Source organism: Theropithecus gelada, chromosome 3 (assembly GCF_003255815.1).
Source record: "Theropithecus gelada isolate Dixy chromosome 3, Tgel_1.0, whole genome shotgun sequence".
Lineage (NCBI taxonomy): Eukaryota > Metazoa > Chordata > Mammalia > Primates > Cercopithecidae > Theropithecus > Theropithecus gelada.
The window spans coordinates 9,683,006-9,700,373 of record NC_037670.1 but is presented as its reverse complement, the minus strand read 5'-3'; the positions used below and the strand labels follow the sequence as shown (position 1 = coordinate 9,700,373).

Genomic DNA, 17,368 nt, shown 5'->3' with positions numbered 1-17,368 from the left:
GCACTCCAGCCTGGGTGACAGAGCGAGACTCCATCTCAAAAAAAAAAAAAAGAGACTGAAGCATAAAGCAGTATGTATGTACAGCGACTAATATTTGCAAATCATTGAAAGAGAAAGAAAGAATGTCAAATTTATTATCCTTGATAGTAGTTGAAAGTTCACAGTAATAAGGAAAAAGTATACATGGGACTATTTCTGCCCTCAGCTGGAAGCGTCTGCACAGACAGCGTGGTTAGCAGGGACCATGGGGGGCTCTGTGTGTCCCGTGGCTGCCAAGGCCTGGGGGCCGACGTTTACAAATACACCCCTGGCTGATGGCAAAGGGAATGGGGTCCTGTTCCCTATCATTACATGTTCCAGGGACACACAGGCCTGAAGACCTTCCTAAACAGTGAAGATATCACCTTGGGACCCAACAGAAGCCCGTGAGTCCCTGGTGCCCTGTGGGGATGGGCCTGTGGGCCGGCAGGACCCTGGGTGGCCCTACAGCTTGGTGGGCTGCTCAGGGCTGAGGTGGCCAGGCCCACTGGGCGGGGACAGCACCATGGGCAGCGAGTTGCTGCCCCTCTCGTGCCAGCAGGTGTCCAGGATGGGGTAGAGCTTGCCCTGGAAGTCGGCCTGGAAGGTGTAGAGCGGCCGCAGGTCATCGGGGCGGTCAGCGTCGAAGAAGGTGAGCTCGCCCTGCTCGTAGTGCAGGTAGAGCCCAATGCGGTGGGGGTGGCCGGCTACGGGCAGGGGCACCCGGGGGCAGGCAAAGGCTTCGTACACCCGCCCCTCCTTCAGGCCGATCAGCCACACACCGTGCTCGGGGGACCTGTTCAGCTTGCCCTTCCGGCTGGCTGTGCCCTTGATGACCCCCAGGCGCCAGTCGCTCTTGCTGCCCACCACCACCTCCCAGTAGTGGCGGCCGCAGGAGAAGCCGCGGCTGGCCAGGACGCAGGTGCTGTAGTCGAAGCGCTCAGGCTGGCTGGCGCGCCGCTGGGCCAGGAGCCCACACTGCACCACCGTGTTGCCCTTGGAGAGCTCCAGGAGTGGGTGGGCAGTGGCAGGGTCCAGCTTGAGAGGCTCTGGGGCTGGGAGGGAGATCACAGAGGGCCTGTGAGGCAACGTGGAGGGCAGCAGACCCCGCCCACAGAGGCTGACGGAGGCCCTGAGCTCCCCAAGGAGAGGGGCTGTGTCTTCCTCATTTCTCTATCCCCAGGACCTAGAAGGGGCTGGTACAGGGCTGCTCCCTGAATGAATGAATGAATGAATGAATGAATGAATGAATGTTTACATAAGGAAGATCAATCACAGACTGATTGCATCCACCAAAGGCAGAAACAGGGTTTATATAAAAGGGAGTGGCTTGGTGGGCTGTCGGGGGCTGAGGTGGCCGGAGAAAGAAACGGACACTGGGCTCAGGGATTCTGGCCCACCTGCCGGAGGCAGAGGTGCTGGGGGAAGGACCCAGAAGACACCTGTCCCATGAGCTTACAGCTCAGCCCTCAGGGTTTTCCGGAGAACCCACAACAACTGCAGCTGTTGGATTCGCTAGCCTAGTCAGCCTGTTCAAGGACAAACTAGCCCACCTGAGCTTTTTGCTAGCTACCAGCTGATCCGTTTACCCCAGAAACGTGAAATGTGCTCCCCCGCCCCCCCACCCTCCCCACCCCTTTCCTGCCGCCCAAGATGCCGCAAGGAAAGAAGGCCAAGGGGGAGAAGGTGGCTCTGGCCCCTGCTGGCGTGAAGAAGCAGGAGGCCAAGAAAGTGGTGAATCCCCTGTTTGAGAAAAGGCCTAAGACTTTTGGCCCTGGACAGGACTTCTAGGCCAAAAGGGACCTCGCCCGCTTTGTGCAATGGCCCGCTCAGTCAGGGTGCGGGGGCAGACAGCCATCCTCTATAAGTGGCTGAAAGTGCCTCCCACTATTAACCAGTTCACCCGGGTCCTGGACCGCCAAACAGCTATCCAGCTGCTTAAGCTGGCCCACAAGTACAGACCAGAGGCAAAGCAAGACAAGAAGCAGAGACTGCCGGTCCCGACTGAGAAGAAAGCTGCCGGCAAAGGGGACGTCCCCCACTAAGAGGCCACCTGTCCTTGGAGCAGGAATTAACACCGTCATCACCTTGGTAGAGAACAAGAAGGCTCAGCTGGGCCAGGCACAGTGGTTCACACCTGTAATCCCAGCACTTTGGGAGGCCAAGGTGGGCGGATCACTTGAGGCCAGGAGTTTGCAAGCAGCCTGGCCAACATAATGAAACTCCATCTCTACTAAAATACGAAAATTAGCCGGGCGTGGTGGCATGCGCCTGTAGTCCCAGCTACTTAGGAGGCTGAGGCAGGAGAATTCCTTGTACCTGGGAGCCGGAGGTTGCAGTGAGCTGAGATCACACCACTGCATTCCAACCTGGGCAACAGAGAGAGACTCTGTCTCAAAAAAAAAAAAGGCTCAGCTGGTGGTGACTCCACACAGCCTGGGTCCCATCAAGCTGGCTGTCTTCCTGCCTGTGCCTTTGTTGTACAATGGAGTCCCCGACTGCATCACCAAGGGGAAGGCAAGACTGGGACATCTAGTCCGCAGGAAGACCCGCACCACCGATAATGTAGAGAGTAGTAGTAGATGTTGAGGGTTTTAGAGGTTCTTTAGTGAAGAGTTTTATCGCCTTCACACAGGTGAACTTGGAAGACAAAGGAGCTTTGACTAAGCTGGTGGAAGCTGTCAGGACCAATGACAACGAAGGTGATGAGATCTGCCGTCACTAGGGAGGCAGTGTCCTGGGTCCCAAGTCTGTGGCTTACATTGCCAAACTCAAAAAGACAAAGGCTAAAGAACCTACCACTAAACTGGGTAAAGTGTACACTGCTGAGTTAAATGTACGAACAGGATTCACAGTTCACAAACTGCAATTTCTTTCCTCCTTTCCTTTCCTTTTTTTTTTCTTCATTCTTTTCTTTCTTACTGATGAGGTCTCCTCTGTCACCCAGGCTGGAGTGCAGTGGTGTGATCATAGCTCACTGCAGCCTCCCAACTGCTGGGCTCAAGCGATCCTCCTGCCTCAGCCTCCTCAGGAGCTGGGCCCACAGGCACATGATACCACACCCCACTATTTTTTGTAGAGATGGCATCTCACTATGTTGCCCAGGCCGGTTTCAAACACCTGGCCTCAAGTAGTCCTCCCACCTTGGCCTCCCAAAGTGCTAGGATTGCAGGCATGAGCCACCGCGCCCAGCCCCTTCTTTTATACAAACCCCATTTTTGCTTTTGGTGGATGAAATCACTCTGTTAGCAATCTCCCTTATGTACAAAACAGCATCCTAATAATAAAGGAATGAAATGTGTTTGAGTTGTTTTCGACAGAGAGCAAGAACTAATAGGTTGGTTCAAAAGTAACTGTGGTTTTTGCCATTACTTTTAAGGCCACTTGTCCTTCGAGTAGGAAAGACATTTTTTAAAAGGACATCACTTTTTGTTTTTGTTTTTTTGAGATGGAGTTTTGCTCTTGTTGCCCAGGCTGGAGTGTAATGGCACCATCTCAACTCACTGCAACCTCCGCCTCTCTGGTTCAAGTGATTCTCCTGCCTCAGGCTCCCGAGTAGATGGGATTACAGGTGCATGCCACCATGCCCGACTAATTCTTGTATTATTAGTAGAGACAGGGTTTTACCATGTTGGCCAGGCTGGACTCGAACTCCTGACCTCAGAAGATCTGCCCTCCTCGGCCTCCCAAAGTGCTGGGATTACAGGTATGAGCCACTGTGCCCAGCCAAAAAGTACATTACTTTTAAAAGTAATGGCAAAAATCGCAATTACTTTTGTACCAACCTAATACCATTTATGAAGCACTAAACTACAACACACGTATGTCTACATACAAACTCTGCAGCCTGGCTGAGTGGGTGCTAATAGCCCCACTTTACAGATGAGGAACCTGGGGCTCGGAAATGACACAACTTGCCCAGCCACCAGCTAGGAAGGGATGAAGTGAGCATGAACCCAAGCTGTTCAGAAACTCAGTCCCATGTTCTCACCAGGACCCTCCGCAAACCTCCATCTGAGTTCTCTGTAGCTTATTCTCTGATACAATCAATGAACTGCTACCTGCCCTGGGCGGCAGCCCTCAGGAAGGAGGACGGGTCAGGGCCTCACCTGGCAGAACTTTCTGGAAGAGCCTTTTCCATACGGTCAGCTTGATGTCAGCCTGGTGGAGGCCTGGCTTGAAGGAGATGGGGCTGAATGCGCCTTCCAAGGTCCGCGCCTGCGGCAGCTCTGCTCTACAGGTGACAGTACACAGTACGAGAGGAATGTATCATGTGGCCCGCCCCATCCCTCCATCCTATCTACGTCTGCCCAGCCAGATCCACAGCGCAGGACTGCAGTCACAATGCTCATCAATGCCCATCGTCCCCTCCTCTGCACAGCCCTTCAGAGAGGACCCATCTCCTTCCGAGAAGGGGAAACGCTCTATAGCGTGCTTCTCAGAGTGTAGGTTTGGGGACCAGCAGTGTTGGCTGGAAAATGGTCCAACCTGTTCCCAGTGGAAAGCCAATGGTCCACCTGGGAAATGGTCAGAAATGCAGGTTCTTAGACCCCATACCAGACCTGCCAATCAGAAACCAATTATGGGGGCCAAGTAATGTGTCTTTTTTTTTTTTTTTTTTTGAGTCAGAGTGTCACTCTGTCACCCAGGCTGGAGTGCAGTGGCGTGATTTCGACTCAGTGCAGCCTCAACCTCCTGGGTTCAAGTGATCCTCCCACCTCAGCCTACCTAGCAACTGGAACTATAGGCATGCGCCACCATGCCCAGCTAATTTTTTTTTTTTTCTATATTTGGTAGAGACGGTTTTGCCACGTTGCCCAGACTGGTCTTGAGCTCCTGAGCTCAAGCAATCTACCCACCTCGGCCTCCCAAAGTGCTAGGATTACAGGCATGAGCCACCATGCCCGGACTTTTTTTTTTCTTTTTCTTTTTTTTTTTTTTTTGAGATGGACTCTCACTCTGTCGCCCAGGCTGAAGTGCAGTGGCGTGATCTCAGCTCACTGCAACCTCCGCCTCCCGGGTTCAAGCGATTCTCGTGCCTTAGCCTCCCGAGTAGCTGGGATTACAGGCGTGCACCATCACACCTGGCTAATTTTTGTATTTTTTGTAGAGACGGGGTTTCACCATGTTGGCCAGGCTGGTCTTGAACTCCTGACCTCAAGTCATCCTTCTGCCTCAGCCTTCCAAAGTGCTGGGATTACAGGCATAAGCCACCTTGCCCAGCCTCTGTCCCTTCATTTAAACCCATGTCCCCTGACCAAATTGTCTCTAAGACTAAAATAAATGTGAGAAACAAGGAGTCTCCCATAAACAGGGAGCGAGGAAGGCTTGGGAACGGCACGTGTTCATTTGTTGGGTCTAGAACATGGATCCACTCTCTTCCCACAATCTGCAGAGCAAGTTTCAGGCAGGGCTGATACTGCCTGCTGCACAAGGGTGAGGAGGGCAAGCAAGGAATGGCCAGCACTCCTGGATGTTGCTTCTGGCCATTTCCCACCTCTCCCAGTTCCCAGTCCTCCTGGTATCCTGCCTTACCCCCAGCCACCCTGAACTTCTCATAACCAGAGTCCGCACACCACTCCCCCTTTTACAGGACCGTTCCCTTGGCTTGCCTGGCAAACTCGGGTCCTGGACCCTTCCCAGCCATCAGGCCTGTGCCCCTCTGCCAGGCCCCCCAGACACCTGCTCCTCCTCTAGTGTTCTGTTTTGTTTTCTGAGACAGGGTCTCATTCTGTCACCCAGGATGGATCATGCAGTAGGATGATCGCGACTCACTGCAGCATCACACTTTTGGGCTCAAGCAATCTTCCCGCCTCAGCCTCATGAGTAGTGGTGACTATAGGCGCATGCCACCAGGCCCAGCTAATTTTTTCTATTTTTGTATTTTTTGTAGCGATGGGGTCTTACTATGTTGACCAGGCTAGTCTCGAATTCCTGGTCTCCAGGAGTCCTCCTGCCTTGGCCTCCCAAAGTGCTGGGATTGCAGGCATGAGCTACCCTCCTCTAGTATTTCTGTAGCTTGAGTGAACTTCTGCTGTTCTAGGTACCCACAGTTCACCATCTGCCTCCCCACTCGTCTACGAGACCCTTGAAGGTAGGGATGTGACTTTCCTCTGTTTTCCCCAGGCTCAGTTATAGAGTCAGCTGTGGGCAACTGCTTGGGAGGTGCTGGTTAAGCCGAATGGAGGAACCAGTGGAGCTGAGATGCCTGTGCCTGCAGCCACCAGACCCTGGCTGAGCTCTCTCCAAGGTTATTACCTGGAGGCCATGGAGTGGAACTTCTGGAAGGCAAGAGAGAGGGAGGTTAAGGCTAGAAGATGCGAAGCCAGGGCACTGTTGGGAAGGGGAAGGCCCTGGCGGGTATGGGGACGGGACACCCCCCGTCCACTCACCCGGATGAACTCGTGGTGGCCCTCATTGCCGAACTCTTCCAGCACACACTCGGCTTGGGCCAGCCGCTCCCGGGTTCCCTGGGCCTGCTCCAGCTGCATGTCCAGGGAGGCCACCAGGCCACGGGTGTGACCCCCTATCCCCTCCAGGCAGCGGGCCTTCTCCTCATCCACCAAGTGGTGCAGCTCCTGGAACTCACGGCGGATCACCCAGCTGAAGACATCCGACTCATTCTGGGACAGGGAGGGCTGGTCACTGCAGAGTCACAGCCAAGCTGCCAGGCTCTGGCTGGCTGGCCTCAGGGTCCCCAGGGCCTTCCTGACTGGGCTGGTCCTGGGACCTGGGTTCCAGGGGAGGTTGCATGGCCTGATGCCGAGCAGGGAGTTCACCCCATGCTTGGGGAGCCCTGGAGGTGGCCATGGGGAGGGTGACCCCAGCTCCCATTTCAAATGGAGTGGCTCTGCTTTGGCATGTTTTAATTTTTTTTTTTTTTTTTTTTTTTGAGACAGGGTCTCACTCTGTTGCCCAGGCTGGAGTGTAGCGGCATGATCATAGCTCACTGTAGCCTTGACCTCCCAGCCTCAAGCAATCCTCCCGCCTCAGCCTTCCGAGTTGCTGGGATTACAGATGCATGCCACCACACTCCACTTTGCCTATGTCAGCTATTAAATGTGCATGTAAGATTTTGTTTTATCACAGAGTTCCACACCTGAAGGAAAGCAGGAAGGCCCTGGGCGAGCAGGCTTTGCTGTGAGGGAGCCAGAACTCCCTGCAGAACCCTGAGCTCTGCCTCCACCAGGCAGGGCTGATACCGCCCGCTGTGCAAGGGTGAGGAGGGTAAATGAGGGATGCCCAGTGCTCCTGGATCTTGCTCGGCTCCTGTTTCTGTTTCACAGCCACCTCCAGGGCCGGGGCTCCACACCTCCCGGCCCCATGTGCCTCTCATTTCGGGAGATCTGCCAGGGCCCAGGACTACCAGCCTCTCCATGCCTGTGCACCCAGGTACTGGGAGGGCACCAGGACAGGCTGGCAAGGTCAAGCAGACACAGGTGGCACAGGGGCGGAGGAGTCACGCCCATGCTTTGAGCTGTTTACCCCCTGGGACTCAAGTCCTGGGTTATCTCAGTCTCAAGGACACAGAGGGCAAAAGCCAACCTGGAGCCAGTCCTGACAACAACTGGGTTGAATTCCCTGAGAGGATTTGCACTTTCCCCACCCTGCCCCGGAATGCTTTGAGTTCTGACTTTATATGGAAGGCCTGGTTTTCTGTAAAGGACCAATGAGAACTCAGCTCTAACAGAAAGTGAAGGTGGCCGGTCCCAGGCAGGGGGCAGAGGGAAGGGCACTCACGACAATTCGGGTCCGGTTGTTCACCAGTTTGGCGATGAGCTCATCCACCTTCTTCTGCTCCTGCTTCAGCTCAGAGATGAGGGCTGCGAGCTCCTCCTGGAGGCAACAGGCCATGGCCCCATGAGCAGCTGATCTCTCCTCCTCTCAGCTCCTTGGGTCACCTTCTTGGGAGTATCCCAATGGCCACAAGCACTCCCAGGGAAACCAGGGTGGGAACCAGAGCCACCCAGGTATCCTTGAGTCCAAAACAGGTTAAATTGTTCGAGAATAGTCCAGGCACAGTATCTCATGCCTGTAATTCCAGCACTTTGGGAGACTGAGACAGGACTTCACTTGAGGTCAGGAGTTTGAGACCAGCCTGGCCAACATGGTGAAACCCCATTTCGATTAAAAATACAAAAATCAGCCAGGCGTGGTGGTGCACACCTGTAGTCCCAGCTGCTTGGGAGGCTGAGGCACGAGAATCACTTGAACCTGGGAAGCGGAAGTTGCAGTGAGCCGACACCATGCCACTGCACTCCAGCCTGGGTGACACAGTGAGACTCTGTCTCAAAAAAATAGATTGATAAATAAAATAAGATAAAATAATTCAAGCATATTCTAGTCTGGGCACAGTGGCTCATGCCTGTAATCCCAGCACTTTAGGAGGCCAAGATGGGAGGATCACTTGAGGCTAGGAGTTTGAGACCAGCCTGGGCAACATAGTGAGATCCCATCTCTAAATTTTTTTTTTTAAAGAATATTCTGCATTGACAGCAGGAACTTCCCAGGCATAAGAGGGTCTCGATGTCACCCCTCTGCGTGACATGGAGAGAGTCACTAAATGTTACAGCTACCGGAAGTCACCATGTGATGCTGGCACTTCCTGGATTGAATGCTGCCTGTAGGGGACCCACCAGATGGACTCTGTGGTCACCAGCAGATCCTGAATTAGTGGGTACTTAATCAGGAGCCATCGCCAAAAGGCCGGCGCCAGGTGAGGCTAATTCTAGGGCCAGTGCTGCTTACCCAGGCCTGGGTTAAACCTGGTGAATCCCCACGCCTATAAACACCTGAATCCATTCCTGGTGGACTTGGACACAGCATGGATTTGCGACCTCCCCAGGCTGACATAAATGCACTTCTCCTGGACTGCCCTGGCCCCAAATCTGGCCTAGCTTTGGGGATGCCAACCGGGACTCCTGGACCACCAGCTACTCCATGACTTGACCACAGCCCCCATCCATTTGTACTCATGCAGTGTACGGAATCTTTGGCTTGGATCGTGCCCAAGCACCGGAGAGCTGCAAGGGGCTTTCAGGAAGGGAGCTGGGTAAAGAACAAAGCACTTGCTGGCATAAATGGACAGAGTCCTTGCTCTGGAGAATGAGGCTTCAGAACATCTCACAGCAGCCCCAGAAGGGCATTCCAATGCCACCCTCCCCAGGCAGACGGACGGGACTCATTCCTTCCCAGTGACAGGAACTAAGTTACGCAAATCAATGCACCCATCAATCGAGCATCTCAAGATCTCAATAAACAGGAGGCAACAGGAACACCCAAAAGAGGGCAATAAATGAGTGCAATTTAGTTACATTCTCTGTTGCAGCAGAGAAGAGCCTTGGGATCATCAAAACCCAAATCTGGCTGGGTGCAGTGGCTCACGCCTGGAATCCCAACACTTTGGGAGGCTGAGGCAGGAGGATCACTTGAGGCCAGGAGTTTGAGTCCAGCCTGGACAAAATAGTGAGACCCTGTCTCTCAAAAAAAAAAAAAAATTAAGCCCAAATCTAAAACAGGGACCCAAGCTGGGCCCCTGGATCCTAACCACAAAGGACAGACAAGCTCCCAGCCTGTTTCCCTCCCTCCTTCCCATCAACTAATAAAACATAAACTCAGCTTCCTCACCCGCAGTTGGCTTCCACCTTCCATACTCCCCTAAACCTGCTCTTATCAAGATAATCAGTTCTTACTGCTACATCTAACACTTTTCAGTCCTCAGAGACATTTCACACAAGTGATCTCCTCCTTCAGTGCTCTCTCTGATTTCCGGGAGGCCACACTCAGCCGGTGTTCCCGCTCTGAGGATTCTTTCTATCCCTTTTTCAGGGCTCTCTCTCGCTTAATCCAGATTTTAAGCCTGGTACCCCTTGGGGTCATCATCAATGTCTTCCCTTATCACTATGTAGACTCTCCTGGATTGGTCTTCTCCATCAAAGGGGACTTCAGTGACCACCAGGAGGAAGGACCCTCCACACCCCTTGCCCTGAGCCGCATTGCTATCCTGGTCTACACGCCCCCCAACCCGACTGCACATCCCCAGGCACCTCCTGCTCCACCTGCCCATGACTGATCGTTCTCTGCGATCACTTCATCTGTGTAAGGGGAAATTACAGCACTGGAGTCAACCTCCCCGTCCCTCACCCCCCTTGCCACACACAGGTGTCAGGGTTTTTTTCTTTTCGAGATTTGTCTTTGGTCTGCCCCAGGCCTTTGTCCCAGTTCCCACCGACTTAGGTCCTGGCACCCTCATCTCTCGCTGTCCTTCTGCCTCACCCTCAAAGCTCCCCTCTGCCAGAGGGATCTGAGCACATCACCACCAGCTTCAAACCCTCCAGCCCCCGCCTTACTCCCTCATCCTGTGAATAAACTCCAAATCCCTTCCTGGGTCACACTGGCCTCTCCAGACCCTGGCCGCAGCTTACCTTGCTGGCCCTATCTCGCCCCCACCCATGCTCTCTCCAGCTTTATGCTGGGATTACAGGAGTGGCCACTGCGCCCGCCCAACCAGGCTAATTTTGAAATTTTTGTAGAGACAGGGTCTCACTATGTTGCCCAGGCTGGTCTCAAACTCCTGGACTCAAGTGATCCACCCACCTCGGCCTCCCAAAGTGCTGTTATTATAGGCATAAGCCACCCAGCCACGTGTTTTATAACAGGTGGTTTATATATATAACACTCAGCCAGGTATTACTATTACTCATCTTAAAGAACGATCTGCTAGGTTTGGTGATGGCCTACAAAGGCAGGAATTCACTGATTCAGCATTTTGGACATTTACAGTGTGCCAGGTATGGCTCCAGGCACTGAAATACACCAGGGGACAAAATGAAGTCCCCATCCTCATGCACTAGAGAGTGCAAACAGGGGAGTGTCCAGAAACAAAGAGCCTAGGGCAGTGGCACATGCCTGTAATTCCAGCACTTTGGGAGGCCCAGGCAGGATTGTTGGAGGCCAAGGAGTTCAACACCAGCCTGGGCAACATAACAAGACCCCATTTCTACAAAACATAAAAAAAAATGAGCTGGGCATGGTGGTGTGCACCTGTAGTCCCAGCTACTCAGGAGGCTGAGGTGGGAGGATTGCTTGAGACTAGGCGTTGGAGGCTGCAGTGAGCCATGATCATACCACTGCACTCCAGCCTGGGCAACAGAGTGAGACGCTGTCTCCAAAAAGAAAGAAGAAAAAGAAAGGAGAGAGAGAGAGGGGAAGAGAGAGAGAGAGAGAGAGAGAGAGGAAGAGTGGGGAGAGAGGGGGGACACAGGGGAGAGAGGGGAGGGGGGGAGAGAGAGGGAGGGAGGGAGGTGGGGGGAGAGAGAGAGAGACAGAGAGAGAGAGAGAGAGAGAGAGAGAGAGAGAGAGAGAGAGAATAAAAAGAAAAACAACCAGAACGGCAAATAAAAAAGGAGAGCCCCATCCTGCGCATGTGGCTTCAATCCTCGGCACCTGGGTTGAGCTGCGGCTCAAATGCTAAGGAATGAATGCGCCAGGGCAGGGCTGGAGGGAAATCGAGGATAGCTGGATGCTTTTGGTGCCAGGTGATGGCGCCAGAGAGCACAAGATCCGGTCCCCGCGGGCCCCGCCAGCCCCGCTGCACCGTCGCTCCCCACCTTCATGCGGCTGTAGACGGTGGAGACGGGTGTGACCGGGTGGTGCTGGTGGGAGCCCAGCAAACCGCAGAGGCCACAGATGAGCTCCTGGTCCTTCTCGCAGAAGAGGCTGAGGGGGTTCCGGTGGTGCACGCAGACCTTGGGCTCCGGGTCCCCAGGGAGCCTCAGGGCTTCGATCACCCGAGCCAGGGAGACGTTGGGCGGCGGGGAGCTGCTGCCGTCCACCGTCTGCCGGCACACGGGGCAGCGCAGCTCCGCATCCAGGTGGCAAGACAGGGAGACCAGGCAGCCCTTGCAGTAGGAGTGGCCGCACCGCAGCATCAGGGGCTCCTTGAAGACCTCCAGGCAGATCGGACACTGAAGCCGGTCCTCCAGCTCCGGCAGGCTCACCTGCCAAGCCATCCACACTGACTGCCCGGGATGAAACACAAGCATCCGTCCTCAGTCCTGTCCTCTCCCCTCCCTCTGTCCAGCACTCACCCACCACCCTCAACCCTAAGGAGCACCAGACTTTTAGAGGAAACACTTTCAGTCCTGGATCCCAGTCCTAACCCACATGACCTTGGGCCCCAGTTTCCCCAGCTGTAAAACAAAAGATTGCAATGAAAAAACTGGTCCCTTGAAGATACGTGTGTGTGTGTGTGTGTGTGTGTGTGTGTGTGTTTACATTTTTTACTCAAATTTAGAGACAAGCATGAAAGGGGCCATCTGCAGGGTCATTTGCAATGACACTAATAATGCAAGGTCCAGCTCCAGCAGGCATCTGGACCTAGAACAGGACAGCAAAACCCAGGCAAGCTCTCCACCTTCTAGATGAGTTCCCAAACTTTGAGAAACTGTTGAAAGCATAGGTGTAATAGATCTAGAGGCCCACCTTCAAAAGTGCTTCAGGGGGTCTCCAGTGAGACCCAGAACTCTACATTTACAGGTGACACTCCCAGGTAATTGTAGAGAGCCTAGAACCTACAAGGCCTCTACCCTGATCTCCCACCTGCTCCCCTACTAAAGCTTGTCAGTGAGACAGGAAGAGCACCAGCAGCCCCCAGGGAGAGCCCAACATTGGAATACCTGGCTTCTCACGATCCCCTGGGCCTCCCACTACGGCCTCAAGCCAGCATCACTCATCCAATGGATCAAGAGATTGCTCAGCCTTTTCTTCTTCCCAGCAGGGAAACAGCAGGCACAGAGACAGAAGTGGGGAATGCAGCTGGACACCTGCACCACTGCCTGGTCTCTGCCCCTTCTCTCCTCCCCTTTCCCAGCGACACTCCTGTGTCCCCAAGGTCACCAGAATCAGGTGGCAACTGGGTTACATCACGGGACTGGGGAGGCGGCCTTTGTTGGGCCTGCTCTGATAACATTCAGGTGCTGGCCTTGGCCACTGTGGGGGAGGGGAAGAAACAGAGGGACTGGGCACACCGTCCACACCTCACGACCCGGACAGGAGCAGACAGGTGCTGGGAAACAGTTCTTTCTGAATCTCAAACTCTTGCTCTTACTCTCCTTTTTTGCGGGGAGGGGCTTGCGGGGCGGGGGAAGACAGCATCTTGCTCTGTAGCCCAGGCTGGAGTGCAGTGGCGTAGTCACAGCTCACTGCAGCCTCCAACTCCTAGGCTCAAGCCATCCTCCCACCTCAGCTGCCTGAGTAGCTGAGACTGCAGGCGCATGCCACCATGCCAAGCTAATTTTTAAAAAATGTTGTAGGTACTGGGTCTTGCTTTGTTGTCCAGGCTGGTTTTCAGCTTCTGGGCTCAAGCAATCCTCCCTCCTTGGCCTCCCAAAGTGCTGGGATTACAGGCATGAGCCTTACTGCACCCAGCCTTCCCTCTCTCTCTCTTTTTTTCTAATACAAACTGGCAGATGATGATTCGATCTCTCTACTTAATTTTTAAATTTTATTGTTTTATTTATTTTAGTAGAGACAGGGGTCTTGCTTTGTTGCCTGGGCTGGTTTTGAACTCCTGGCCTCAAGCAATCCTCCCGCCTCAGCCTCCCAAAGTGCTGGGATTACAGGTATGAGCCACCAAGCCTGGCCTCTTTTTTTTTTTTTTTTTGAGATGGAATCTTGCTCTGTCACCCAGGCTGGAGTGTAGCGGCGCAATCTCGGCTCACTGCAACTCCGCCTCCTGGGTTCATGCCATTCTCCTGCCTCAGCCTCCCCAGCAGCTGGGACTACAGGTGCACGCCGCCACACCCGGCTAATTTTTGTATTTTTAGTAGAGACAGGGTTTCACCATGTTAGCCAGGATGGTCTCGATCTCCTGACCTTGTGATCCGCCCACCTCAGCCTCCCAAAGTGCTGGGATTACAGGCGTGAGCCACTGCGCCCGGCCACTTAGATTTTTTAAATTGAGGTATAACATATACAAGTGTGCAAATCTAACCACACAGCTTGATAAACACTTGATGTTTATCCTCCCACCTCAGCCTCTCGAGATGCTGGGATTACAGGTGTGAGCCACCGAGCCTGGCCTCTTTTTTTTTTTTTTTTTAAAGAGATTTGAAGGTACCTTTTTTAAGATTTTTTAAATCAAGGTATAACATATACAAGTGTGCAAATCTTAACCACACAGCTTGATAAACACCTGCTGTATGTACACACACACTCAAGAGCAAGATATAGTGTTTCCAGAAAGCTCCCTCCTGACTCCTCCCAGTCATAACTCCTAACAAGGACAGCCACTGTCCTTATTACCATGCTGTCATGTGGCCTGTTTTTGAATTTCACATAAACAGCATCATATAGAATGTACTCTTTTGTGTCTGGTTTCTTTCACTCAATAATATTGAATTGTGAGCTTTTTTTTTTTTTTTTAATGTGAAGTCTTTCAACGTTTAGAAATTCAATGACACTCTGCTACACACGTTTTGTTTGTTTTTTGAGACAGTTTCACTCTTGTTGCCCAGGCTGGAGCACAGTGGTGTGATCTCCGCTCATTGCAACCTCCACCTCCCGGGTTCAAGTGATTCTCCTGCCTCAGCCTCCCAAGTAGCTGGGGTTACAAGCGCCCGCCACCACGCCCAGTTAATTTTTTGTATTTTCAGTAGAGATGGGGTTTCATCATGTGGGCCAGGCTGGTCTCAAACTCCTGACCTCGAGTGATCCACCTGCTTTGGCCTCCCAAAGTGCTGGGATTACAGGCGTGAGCCACCACACCTGGCCTGTTACACAGTTAATGAATATTATGGTCATAATATACTGTTGTGGTTTGAATGTATCCTAATTTCATGTGTTGGAAACTTAACTCCCAATTGGGGCAGTATTGAAAGCTGGCTACAGCCTACGCCTATAACCCCAGCACTTTGCGAGGCCAAGATGGGAGGATCGCTTGAAGTCGGGAGTTCAAGACCAGCCTAGGCAACAAAGCTACAAACCATCTTTCCAGCAAGTTAAAAACTAAAAAATAAATTAGCTGGGCCTAGTGGTGCACATCTGTAATCCCAGCTACTGGGGATGCTGAGGCAGAAGGATCTCTTGAGCCCAGGAGGTGGGGGCTGCAGTGAGCTGAGATCCATCACTGAACTCCAGCCTGGGCTCAGAGCCAGCCTCTGTAGATCAATCAGTCAATTAGTCAATCAGTGTCTCGTCTGGGCCTAAATTTCTCTAGAACACAATGGAAGAAGGAAAGTGGAAGAAGGTGGATGTAACCCACAGCTGGGAGCCCTGAACTCTGCTGGTGGCAGATGGCTCTCATGTCCTCACCAGGTTGCCCTGCAATCACATGCTGCATCCTTTTTCCTGAACCTGCCCCACGTGCCCCACCACGCAGCCACTCCGAGGGTTCCTTCAAGGGCGGCAGCCCTGTCACGTGTTCCAAAAGTGCTCCCCTGTGTCCTGACAGCCTCGCCATGTGTCCCATCATGCCCCACACGCTCCCACTGTGTGCCCCACCTCGCACCCATGCCCCATCATGTTCTGCGTGCTCGTTAGGTGCCCCAATATTCCCCGCGCGCTCCCATTACGTACCCAGCCTCACACCCCTGCAAGTTCCCCATCATGCTTTCTGTCGCTCCAGTTAGGTGCCCCATCATGCCCCACGCGCTCCAATTACGTGCCCCACCTAACCGCCCCACGTCCGTGCCCCATCATGCCCCGCACGCTCCGGTTACAGGCCCCGCCTCGCGCTCCCTCACGTGCCCCATCATGCTCTGCGCGCTCCCATTATATGCCACCACCTCACGCCCCTCCACGTGCCCAACGTGCCCTGCGTGGTCGCGTTACGTATCCCATCACGTTTCGTGCGCTCCTATTACCGGCCGCACCTGGCACCTCAGTAGTTCCAGAGCTCACGAGAGCCAGGGCCGTTGGCGACAGTTGGAACGAAATGATGAGTGCCTTCTCGTGGCCCCAGAATGGAATGCCGCCATCGGTAGGGTCTGCCGGGTATAAAGGGGCCTTCGGAACCCCACCAAAGTCACAGCTAGGGAGGGCAGCGGGGCGCACCAGGCTGAAGGCTCACGCCACAGGGAGGGCAGCAAGGACATGGGGGGAAGCGCCTTAAACCAGGGAGTCCTGGAAGGGGACGACGCCCCCGGCCAGGTGAGGGCCCAGACGTTTCGGGGCGTCGATGACGAGGGGTGGCCGGGTGGGTCTGAGGCTCTGAGGCCTGGCTTTCATTCTCCACCAGTCCCTGTACGAGCGGTTAAGTCAGAGGATGTTGGACATCTCGGGGGACCGGGGCGTGCTGAAGGATGTCATCCGAGAAGGAGCTGGAGACCTGGTGGCGCCTGATGCTTCGGTGCTAGGTGTGCCCTGGGGCGGTTTGTCCGCAGGATCCATGTCATCGCACTCTCTGTTGGGGAAAGAGAGGCCACATTTTCAAAAAGCATTTAATGGGGTTGGAAATGCTTTGTCTGAAGTGGACTTTTGTTTTTGAAATGGGGTCTCGCTGAATTGCCCAGGCTGGAGTGCCGTGGTGCAATCATAGCTTACTGCAGTCTCCACCTCCTGGGCTCAAGTGATTCTCCAGCCTCAGCCTCCCAAATAAGGGATTTACAGACGCGATCCACCATGCTCGGCTAATTTTTAATATTTTTGTAGAGATGGGGGACTCTGTATGTTGCCCAGGCTGGTCTCAGACTCCTGGACCCAAGTGATCCTCCCACTTCAGCCTCCCCAGTGGCAGGGATTACAAGCGTGAGCCGCTGCTTCCGGCCTGAATTAGTTTTTTTAAGACGAAAGCTAGGGACCCCTATGTCCCCTTTGCGTGATGCTTCCACGAAGCTCTTGAACCTCTGAGCCGAAGGGCAGGCACCCAAAATGCAGAGAGAAGATTTTTTCCTGTACCTCAGGGTGTCGGGCAGCTTAAGCTCATCTGATCGCGTTGTTTCTGTGTGATAATGAGACTCGATATTATAGAGGCATGGGTGTTTTGGGTCCATTTTCTTTACATTCTTTCTTCTATCCTAGTGAAATACTCTGGATACCTGGAACACATGGACAGACCCTTCGATTCTAATTACTTTAGGAAAACTCCTCGGCTAATGAAACTTGGAGAGGGTAAATTCAGAGTGGGAGCTGGAGAAGAAGGGATTGTTTAGGGGCGAGATGAAGCAGCATACCTCAGGCTATTAAGACTGCTCAAAGCGCGGATTCTTTGAGTTGGCTTTGCTGAGGCTGGGTTTTGGTAAAACAGCCATGTTCTCTCCCCTTGAGACCTGGGCATTTGGGAGATGGCTTAACCGGCAAGGTATCTTTGCACTCTGACTTAACTAACCACTGGGAATGTTTCTGTGTTCAT

At 53.4% G+C, this 17,368-nt stretch overlaps 2 protein-coding genes across 5 annotated transcripts in view; one reads left to right on the top strand and one right to left on the bottom strand.

Annotated features, from left to right (window-relative positions):
* Positions 1-110: 110 nt before the first annotated feature.
* Positions 111-17,222, bottom strand: TRIM50 (tripartite motif containing 50). The gene is made up of 7 exons (XM_025380585.1): positions 15,595-17,222; positions 11,628-12,047; positions 7,759-7,854; positions 6,411-6,641; positions 6,277-6,299; positions 4,128-4,252; positions 111-1,073 (listed from the first exon to the last, which is right to left on the bottom strand). The coding sequence occupies exons 2-7, from the start codon at positions 12,027-12,029 to the stop codon at positions 484-486; spliced, it is 1,467 nt and encodes a 488-aa protein (XP_025236370.1). The 5' UTR covers positions 12,030-12,047; positions 15,595-17,222; the 3' UTR covers positions 111-483.
* FKBP6 (FK506 binding protein 6) overlaps positions 14,121-17,368 on the top strand; it is a 32,948-nt gene continuing 29,700 nt past the window's right edge. For 2 of the 4 annotated variants that reach the window (XM_025380594.1, XM_025380592.1), the window contains exons 1-3: positions 15,854-15,997; positions 16,256-16,373; positions 17,038-17,127. In XM_025380594.1, coding sequence (XP_025236379.1) covers positions 15,953-15,997; positions 16,256-16,373; positions 17,038-17,127 — 253 coding nt within the window. In that variant the 5' untranslated portion in view covers positions 15,854-15,952. Of the gene's footprint in view, positions 16,168-16,255; positions 16,374-17,037; positions 17,128-17,368 lie in introns of all 4 variants that reach the window. The other 2 variants (XM_025380590.1, XM_025380593.1) reach the window with 2 other exon arrangements.